The 10,396-nt window shown below is 45.5% G+C and overlaps 1 protein-coding gene across 1 annotated transcript; it reads right to left on the reverse strand.

Annotated features, from left to right (window-relative positions):
- Positions 1-208: 208 nt before the first annotated feature.
- LOC109893266 (prolargin) lies at positions 209-6,086 on the reverse strand. The gene is made up of 7 exons (XM_020486402.2): positions 5,837-6,086; positions 2,381-2,816; positions 2,077-2,262; positions 1,751-1,908; positions 1,286-1,482; positions 985-1,063; positions 209-827 (listed from the first exon to the last, which is right to left on the reverse strand). The coding sequence occupies exons 2-7, from the start codon at positions 2,810-2,812 to the stop codon at positions 737-739; spliced, it is 1,143 nt and encodes a 380-aa protein (XP_020341991.1). The 5' UTR covers positions 2,813-2,816; positions 5,837-6,086; the 3' UTR covers positions 209-736.
- Positions 6,087-10,396: the final 4,310 nt, after the last annotated feature.

The raw sequence follows: 10,396 nt of genomic DNA on the forward strand, positions 1-10,396 counted from the left end.
TGCTCACCAAGACCTTAACTAGCAGAACCAGGAACTCGGATGGATAGGAAGGATGTGGATAGGAAAGGAAAGGATGCATGATTCAACTAGCTGAACCAGGAACTCGGATGGATAGGAAGGATGTGGATAGGAAAGGATGCATGATTTAACTGAATCAGGAACTCATAAGGATAGGAATGATGTGGATAGGAAAGGATACGTGATTTGGCAAAGAGCAGATTTGATTTATTTTATTTGTACACAACTGCTTTATACAAAAAACAAGGATATAATTTTATATTTTTTTATAAACAAAGTACCTCAAAAACACAGATTCCCCAAGGGCATTTTAAACTACATGGTAGTAACTGCAGATACATCCATGCTTCAAAGATGTAGTCAATGCGACGGCTTGGTTCTTAGTTTTATAAATATTTGTTTAGACGAGTGAAATATTCCTGAAGTTGTCAAAGCCGTACAGCTAGCATTTCACTCAGGTTATTTGGCACCATTTCACCCATCTGAAATAGTCGCGCGTGTGTGTGTGTGTGTGTGTGTGTGCGTGTGACTGCGTATGGGCAAGCATGTCTGTTTGTGTCCGAGGCAGCGTGTGTGTTCTGTCCGTGCGTGGCCTTGCGTACATCTGCGTAGGTTTGCTGCCGTTTGCTGACTGTGTCTGAGTGCGCGTGTGTGCATGTATGTGTGTGTTTGTGTATGTGTATGCGTCCTGAAGCAGCCCCTGACTCCAGGCCTGGTTCTAGACAACGATGGACTTGAGGTGTCTGAAACACATGATGACATCTAGAGGTACAGGAGGACTCAGGTGGTTCCCATCCAGACGCAGGTACCTGGTGGGTGTCAATTAATCAATCAATCAATCAATCAAGCAAGCAAGCAAACAATCAAGCAATGAATTGATCGATCAATCATTCAATCAAAAAATTTAAGACACAATTAATCAATCAATCAATCAACCATTATGTACTGTATATGAAGTTTTATTACCTGAGCCTGGGCATCAGAGCCTCATCAGTCAGACTCTCAGAGGACAGACTAAATGGACACAGCTGGGTCCCATTAATACCTGACACAGGAACGCACACACATACACAAACAAGTTACTCACTCTCAATGCTGCTGTGGTTACGTTAGCTACTTGTGGTTGTACTGCCATTCTGTGTTACTCACTCGCGATGCTGTTATGATTGCGATGTGTTTGGAGTCATGATATGTGTCGTGTTACTCACTCTCTGAGGTGTTGATGTCATGTTACGAACCTATTACAGTCTTATATTAGGCTACTCACTCTCGATGCTGTTGTGGTTGAGGTGCAAGTGCTCCAGCTGGGGGTTGAACAGGGGGACGGAGGTGAGCTGGTTGTGGGCCAGGTGAAGGTCTAGCAGAGTGGATACGTTGAACACAGCCTTAGGTACTCCCTTATCACTCAGCTGGTTGTAGTTGAGCCTCACAAACGCCAGGTTGGAGAAGCCTTGGAAGTAGTCCCTGTATGGAGAAGACAAGCAGGTTAATTAGAGGGTTCTTACTTTAGCACGCTCATGTATTATCCACATTGTTGAAAAAAACGTTTTGTATTCCAGGTGCATCGGGGATAGAGAGTTGAGCACAATGTCATTGATGATTTGTTGTATCTCACACCAATGTTCTCGGTCAATAGATCATGCCTGTGTGCGTATGTGTGAGCGTGTGTGTGTGTGTGTGTGCATACGCGCTTGCATGCTTGCCTCGTGCTCGCGTGCCTGAGTGTGCTTACTTAGGGATGTTGTCAATGTTGTTCCTGTCCAGGAATAGCTGTGCGATGCCGTTGGGGATGTTAGCTGGCATCTTCTTCAGGATGTTGTGGGCCAAGTTCAGCTGAACCAGGTTCTTCAGGTCTTTAAAAGTGTTCTTCCCCATGTCACTGTCACTCAACTAAACACAACAGAGAATACACAAAGTGTGGGAGTGTGTGTTTATATAATTTATGTGTGTATGTTTCTACGTGCATGCACTCGCATGTGTGTGTTTGCACATTTGTGAGTGTGATTGATTGATTGCACATGTGTGCTTGTGCTTGCTTGCATGGATGTGTGTGTGTACCTTGTTGTGGTGCAGGTCGAGCAGAGCGAGGTGCTCCATCTTGCCGAAGGCTCCAGATGGGATCTTGGAGATCTGGTTGTGGCTGAGTCTGAGCTGCTCTAACCCAGCTGGCAGGTCATCAGGAACCTCCTTCAGTTGGTTCCTCTCCATGTAGAGAAACAACAGACCAGGTACCTTCTCAAACACCTGAGAAAGACAGACAGACAGACAGACATATAGCGCAACAAAATATATGAATGAATGTAACTGAATACATGACTAAATTAATCAAATACTAAAGAAATAAATCAAATAAAGCTCTCACCTGCTTGTCCACTTTTTTGATGCGGTTGTTGGCCATGTTGACCCATCTCAGCTCTGTGGCATTGTTGAAGGGTTCCGCCGTTACCTCGGAGATGTAGTTGTTCTGCAGGTACAGGTATTGTACTCTGGACGGGATCACAGGGACCGTACGGAGGTTCCGGTTCTCGCAATAGAGGGCATTGGGGAAGGAAGCGGGGCAGAAACACTCCCGGGGACAGTCAGGGAACATGGAAGGGGGGCCAACAACGGGAGGGGGGAAATCTGTGGGCTCCTGGGGTTCTGGTTCCTTAGGTGGCGGGGCAGGCTTGAAGGAGGGGCGCTTGCTGGGCTTTGGAGGCTTAGGAGGTTTCTTAGGCCGTGGTCTCTGTAAAAACACTGTCCCCATCAGGAGACAGAGCACCAGGGCAGTGTAGAGTCCCACACCTGTCTTCATTGTCCTGGATGGAAAGAGCGGATGAGGAGGAGAGAAAGAGGGGATGGAGGAGATATATATATATACTGTATGTAAGAAAATGTAAAACTAAAGGGGTAAGAAAAGAGTTATACCACATTTGACATTTGGTAAAGCACCAGATTTCAGGAGACAATCCTTTATGCAGTATGACTGTGCTTCTAAATGATTTGTGATTCATCTACCGGTAGGTCTTCTAAGTTACGAAGGCATCATTATGCCCTAAATGTTATCAAGTGGTGGATTGCTTGCTAGCAACCACTACAGTCATATTTTCCTCTAGCCTTTTGCAGGGACTTTGTAAGCAACTTATATAAAGGTTGAGTTGAGTGAAGTGACCTGTGCAGGCGAAGGACGCAGACATGGTTCTCATTCATGTCTGGGTAAAGCATTAGCTTTTCCTTTACGGCTGTTCAAAATAAGAGGGAGAAGGAGAGAGAGGATGGGTGAGAGAAAGAGAGAAAGGTGGGGATAGCGAGAGGTATAGAGAGGAGAGAGAGGAGTTAAAGAGGGATGGAAGGGAAAGGAGAGAGGATGAGAAGGAGAGAGAGGGGTACAGAGAGAGAAGTTGGAGAGGGAGGGGGGAGAGGGAGAGAGGGATAAGGGAGTGAGAGGGCGAGAGAGAATGGGGAGGGAGAGAGGATGAGATGGGGGTAAGTTAGAGAGTGGGAGTGACAGAGGGAGGTATCGAGGGAGCTGAAGGATAAAGCCTCCATTGTGTGTGTTGGTCCAGAGAGAGTTTCTTCCTAACGAGGGGGAACAGAGAGGGCTGTATGGGAAGGGCTGTAGCTCCAGAGCGGCTGGAGCTCTGAGACAGGCGGAGGGTTGGTTGTCTAACAGCATAGAGAGACCCTCACTAGGAATCTCCATATACATCTCTTTCTCTCTCTCTCTCTCTTTCTTTCTCTCCCCCCTCTGTCTTTTTCTTACTTCTCTCTAGCAGTCGAACACCTAGAAGCCCACTGCAGATCAGAGGAAAACAGTCGTGGGTAATTTGTTTGTAGCTATTGAAGCTATTGACCGAGTCCTCAGGATAAATATGATTACTGTGACTCTGATCCAGGCATTTTTATGTCAAGCTTTCTATTGCCTACTGGCAAAAAGACAAGGTGTTGTGGGTCAGCATCTTACAACAGTGTGGGATTGACTGTGTGTTTCTATGCTTTGTTTGTCGTGAGAAAGCCTTCTGGCCAGTTCGATAAATATATGAGAATATCATGAGTCATTAGACAACTATTTCCCCAGCCTAAGTATGTCCAGGCCAGGATAAACATCTCTGAACTTCCCTTCCTTTCAAGCTAATCGTACTCTCTCGCAAGGCCACTCAGACCAGAGTGGGATTTCACTTTTCTTCTGTCAGTAGTCCAGAACCCCAACAGCCGTCATCAAGATGTCAGGACTTCAGTATAGAGTTAGGGCTGTTGTTCGACAACGAGAGAGATGACAGTCTGGAGTTCACCTATACCATAGTCACAGCTAAGCTGCAAGTGAGGGTTGTAAATCAACAAGAGATATATGTTGAGACAGCACTCCAATACTCAGGGATCAGCACACCTGGGTCACAAACTGTGTTAGAGTTGCCCACTTGCTCCTTGTTCATCCAGGAAAGATTATAAGAATCCTTCAACTATATGAACTTTTCCACTGTTGAGTCACTATGAAATATCTCGGAAACACTTCACTGCTCTCCCGGACAGCAGGGTTGGAAACTCTATGGAGACGAGATCTAAAGACGAGTCAGAAATGGGACTGATAACACGTCAACGTTGCTGGGCTTTGACTCGCCTAAAGTGTTTTAAAGTCGTGTTTTCTGACCACAACAACGCTGCAGGATTTATCTCCATCCCAAGGCTGTGATGCCCCATTTGGAAAATACTGAGAAAGACAGAGCAGGGTCTGCAGACAAGCAAGGAACAACATTGGACTGCCTGCACTGTTAAAACTGCTTGAGATGGCAGGCAGATGTATAGCCCGGCTGTCTAAACTTCTGGGTGACCCATATTTTTAAGGAAATAATGCCAACTGTCAAATAAAAAACTGTCAGTTCTTTTGGCAGAATGATGTAGATGCTTTATAGAAAGTATTAGACAGCACATATATGTTGTTCGAACCACAATGATCCATTTTCACAATGTTCCCCATGCAGCCTGGATTCTTGTCAATAATGAATTCCATTGACAGAGTTTTTTTGCTGTGTAAAAAAACAGAGATCCAATCCAACCAAACCAGACCAGACCACAGCCCATTATGAAGGAATAAATGTTCCTGAGAATGTTTCTGGAGATTTCCGAAAGCTTCTTCTCTGTTTTCGAAGACTTTGATAAACAAAAATCTGCATATAATTGTGACCTGCCAATCCTAGAAGCTACATGTATACTTTGTCTAGACATGTGACATGTGGCAGAACAGACAGTTGCACAGAGAGACAGACATACGTCTTGACAGACACCAGGACAGTTGTCAAGCCCTATGTAAAGCATAGAGTTGTAGAGGATAGAGTGATACAGTCTCGCCTGCCCCGGCCAAACACAGCACAGCAGTGTTTTCATAAGCCAGACTGTGAAAAATCTCAACTCTTCTTTCTGTTCATTAGCCACCCAGTACAACGCTTCCATCAACTTGAAATAGGAAATCAACATGATTAGCTGAACAAAGGTGAAATGGATAGGTGTGCTTTGTGAGAGAACTTTAGCCGAAGCAACAAGCATTTCAGAAGCAACAAGCGTTCTACAACAAGCTCTCTCTCTGGGAAGAGTTTTCAGTACCGCTCTCATTCCACACCTCTATAGAAACACACACTGCCAGGCTCTGTTCACGTCTGCCTCTCTGCCAAGACATGCACGCACGTAAACACGTACACACACACTCCTCGTCCCCACATACACCTCACATATTCTGAGAGACACACACTCTCTCCTGGCCTCACTTTGTTTACATTCTGTTATCAACCGTGTCACATCTATAAGCGCCCCCCCTGGAGAAAAGAAACAACAAACATTGTCTTACCTGCCAATGGTACCTGCCCTCTTTTATCAAATCGAGTTTTCTGTCTCTCTGCTTTTTGTCTCTCCCACCCTACTCTTACGCCTCCCTCTCTCTCCCCCTCTCTCCCTCCTCTCCTTCTCAGTGGACAAGCCTCCTATTGGGTTGGTTCCCTGGCTATCTTTCCCTCTGAAGGTCATAGTGTTTCCCCCTCTCCTCCACTCCCTCGCGCTCTCCAATCCTCTCGTCTACTCTCTCTCCCTCCTTCCCTCTCTCTCTGACCCTCCACAGCACATTTAATCTCCACTCCTATCCTGTTGAAGGAGGATGTATTCTCACCAGACTCAGTGTGTGTGTGTGTGTGTGTGTGTGTGTGTGTGTGTGTGTGTGTGTGTGTGTATGTGTGTGTGTGTGTGTGTGTGTGTGTGTGTGTGTGTGTGTGTGTGTGTGTGTGTGTGTGTGTTTGTTTGTTTGTTTGTGTGTATGTAAGTGTACTTGTGACCTGTGCATGTGGGTGGGTGGGGGAGTGGACAGGTGTCTGTGATAATATAAAAATTTGTTCTGACCCCATAAAAGCCCTCTCCCATTTGGTCTCTCTCCCAGTATCCTAGTCTCCCTCCCACCCACTCTCTCTATTGTTTGTTTATATAATGTAGCAGCATACTGCTTTCTCATGTGTCTTCCATTAGAGTTCTCTCTGCTGATTGTGGTATGTTCCTATGTACTTGTGTAGCGTTCTGGATCATTCCCAAATGGCGCACACACACACACACACACGGGGTGGCAGGTAGCCTAGTGGTTAGAGCATTGGGCCAGTAACCAAAAGGTTTCTAGATTGAATCCCTGAGCTGTCAAGGTAAAAATCTGCTGTTCTGCCTCCGAACAAGGCAGTTAACTCACTGTTTCTAGGCTATCATTGTAAATAAGAATGTGCTCTTAACTGACTTGCCTAATATTTTGTCCAGGATTTGGTTTACTCTGTGTCCGGGAAACCGCCCCACTGAGTCCTGTGAGTCTGCATCAACACACAGGAAGACAGAAGCAGCACGTGTATTACTTATTGAGTGCTGTGTGTTATCCTGAGTACTGTTAAGCTTTGTATTATGTGAGGTAGTTTATTGCACAGAGCAGCTGTGTGGTTAGTGCAATGGGGAGTCGTATTAAGTGTGTGTGTGTTCATGTGCGTGCAGTCATGCGTATATGTGTATCAGGCTGAGGTTATAGACACGTTAACAGTACATTCCTGCAGAATGAGCAGCACGCAGCTCAGGGTAATGAGGAGAACACATGTGGAGAACTGTTTCACACACCCCTTCCTCTCCCTCACTGTCTCACTCCCAGGCTCCCTTGCTCAATCCCTCTCACCCCTTCCTCTCCCTCACACTCTTATCCCTCAGCTTCTCCCTCTCTCTTACTCCCTCCCTTTTCCTCCTTTCTTTCACCCCTCCATTTCAAATAAAATCAAATGTATTTATATAGCCCTTCATACATCAGCTGATGTCTCAAAGTGTTGTGCAGAAACGCAGCCTAAAACCCCAAACAGAAAGCAATGCAGGTGTAGAAGCACGGTGACTAGGAAAAACTCCCTAGGAAGAAACCTAGAGAGGAACCAGGCTATGAGGGGTGGCCAGTCCTCTTCTGGCTGTGTCGGGTGGAGATTTTAACAGAACATGGACAAGATGTTCAAATGTTCATAAATGACCACCAGGGTCAAATAATAATAATCACAGTGGTTGTAGAGGGTGCAACAGGTCAGCACCTAAATGTCAGTTGGCTTTTCATAGCTGATCATTAAGAGTATCTCTACCGCTCCTGCTGTCTCTAGAGAGTTGAAAACAGCAGGTCCGGGACAAGGTAGCACGTCCGGTAAACAGGTCAGGGTTCCATAGCCGCAGGCAGAACAGTTGAAACTGGAGCAGCAGCACGGCCAGGTGTACTGGGGACAGCAAGGAGATATCATGCCAGGTAGTCCTGAGTTATGGTCCTAGGGAGAAAGAGAAAGAAAGAAAGAAAGAAAGAAAGAAAGAAAGAAAGAAAGAAAGAAAGAAAGAAAGAAAGAAAGAAAGAAAGAAAGAAAGAAAGAAAGAAAGAAAGAAAGAGAGAGTTAGAGAGAGCATACTTAAATTCACACAGGACACCGGATAAGACAGGAGAAGTGCTCCAGATATAACAGACTGACCCTAGCCCCCCGACACATAAACTACTGCAGCATAAATACTGGAGGATGAGACAGGAGGGGTCAGGAGACACTGTGGCCCCATTCGATGATACCCCCGGACAGGGCCAAACAGGCAGGCTATAACCCCACCCACTTTGCCAACGCACAGCCCCCACACCACTAGAGGGATATCTTCAACCAACAACTTACCATCCTGAGACAAGGCCGAGTATAGCCCACAAAGATCTCCGCCACGGCACAACCCAAGGGGGGGCGCCAACCCAGACAGGAAGATCACGTCAGTGACTCAACCCACTCAAGTGACGCACCCCTCCTAGGATTGGCATAAGAGAGCCCCAGTAAGCCAGTGACTCAGCCCCTGTAATAGGGTTAGAGGCAGAGGATCCCAGTGGAGAGAGGGCAAATGGCCAGGTAGAGACAGCAAGGGCAGTTCGTTGCTCCAGAGCCTTTCCCGTTCACCTTCACACTCCTGGGCCAGACTACACTCAATCATATGACCCACTGAAGAGATGAGTCTTCAGTAAAGACTTAAAGGTTTGGACCGAGTCTGCGTCTCTCATGGGTAGGCAGACCATTCCATAAAAATGGAGCTCTATAGGAGAAAGCCCTGCCTCCAGCTGTTTGCTTAGAAATTATTGGGACAATTAGGAGGCCTGCGTCTTGTGACCGTAGCGTACGTGTGGGTATGTACGGCAGGACCAAATTGGAAAGATAGGTTGGAGCAAGCCCATGTAATGCCTCCTCCTTCCCTCTCTTCATCACCCCTTAATTTCCCCATACTTACTTTTACTGTACCCTACACCCATATTCCAACTGCAACCACCACTGTTACTGTTTCTGCATCCTATACCCACTCTATACCCACTCTATCCCCACTATTAGAGTGGTGACAGAACAGCAGCTGTTTTCCAACCATAGGCCAGTCATAATCAGGCCAGGCAGGAGGGGTAGTCTGGGTAAACGTGCTGCAGGAACGTCCTGTTCCATCATTTAGAAGATGACTGGGATGGTTCCACTGTTTAGACCGCGGAGCTCAGAGCTGAAGAACTTAGGCTTCTTCAGTCCCAAATGGCACCCTATTCCCTATATAGTGCACTACTTTTGACCAGGGCCCGTAGGATCATTTGGGACTCAGACCTTCGAGTCTGGTGGGTTTGAGCCAGAGACCTTAGAGATGCTTGTCTATGGAAAAACACACTGACTGACCTACAGCCAACACCACAATATTCCCACTGTAACTGCAGTACACAGCAATGTGCCTGCACACTGGATACAGCTTTAAAAGAACATAGGCGCGTGCTTAATGTTTATTACCAAAGTATCATCAATTGTGTTCATGGTAAATATATGTTAATAAAGCATAAACACTCCCCATCATCACTCCCAAAGACACAGAACTGACATCTTTAAAGGGCTATGAAATTAAGTTGACAGTCTAAGTCAGAACAGCCATCAGATTTACTGCTGAACAGATAAGTACGCATGCTGTTGGCATTTCTACATCACAACGTTTTACAAAGTTATCTATCATTTAATGTTCATCAAAACCACGGACCTGAATCAGCAAAATATATACTGAAAAAAAAAACTTGAAAGGCTCCCAAGAGTGGGAGTGATGCCAGGCATGTGCACAGATAGAGGTCTAAGCTTGCCTGAGCTCCTGCCCTTTTGACCTCCTATGAGAGAAGTGCCCTTTCAGGTAGGTGGCATTTTTTATTTTACATTTTTATTTCACTTTTTGTCTATTTTCTCTGTTGTTGTTTCAATGAATTGCCCATAAAACTAGCTAATTTCTCATTGTTTTATCTTGGAACATTCCCCCTCGCCTGCCCCTCTGCCCCCATGTGAGCGTGCATTGCACTCGTCCTGCAGGCAGAAGCTACCATCACCAAACAGCAGTGTCGTAGTTGCTACCTTTTGAGTTGCATCTGTCATCTTACTGTCAGGAACACGGTAGGCTTCAATTCAATTTTTTGTTAGTAGGCCTAAGAGGCAGAGGTCAGCAGCAGAACAAACTATAATCACAGGTAAAGACTAGATAGATTGTTTCAACAGAATAGCTCATTAACTAGCAGTGGTGGAGAAAGTACTCAATTGTCATACTTGAGTAAAAGTAAAGATACCTTTAATTGATAGAAAATGAAAAGTAAAACTGAAAGTCACCCAGTAAAATACCTCCTGAGTAAAAGTCTAAAAGTATTTGGTTTCACATATACTTAAGAATCAAAAGTAAAAGTGTAAAACATTTCAAATTCCTTATAGTAAGCAAACCAGATTGTGCAATTAATTTTTTATTGAACGATAGCCAGGGGCACACTCCAACACTCAGACATAATTTACAAATGAAGCATTTGTGTTTAGTGAGTCTGCCAGGTCAGAGGCACTAGGAAGGACCAGGGATGTTC

Source organism: Oncorhynchus kisutch, linkage group LG1 (assembly GCF_002021735.2).
Source record: "Oncorhynchus kisutch isolate 150728-3 linkage group LG1, Okis_V2, whole genome shotgun sequence".
Taxonomy (NCBI): domain Eukaryota; kingdom Metazoa; phylum Chordata; class Actinopteri; order Salmoniformes; family Salmonidae; genus Oncorhynchus; species Oncorhynchus kisutch.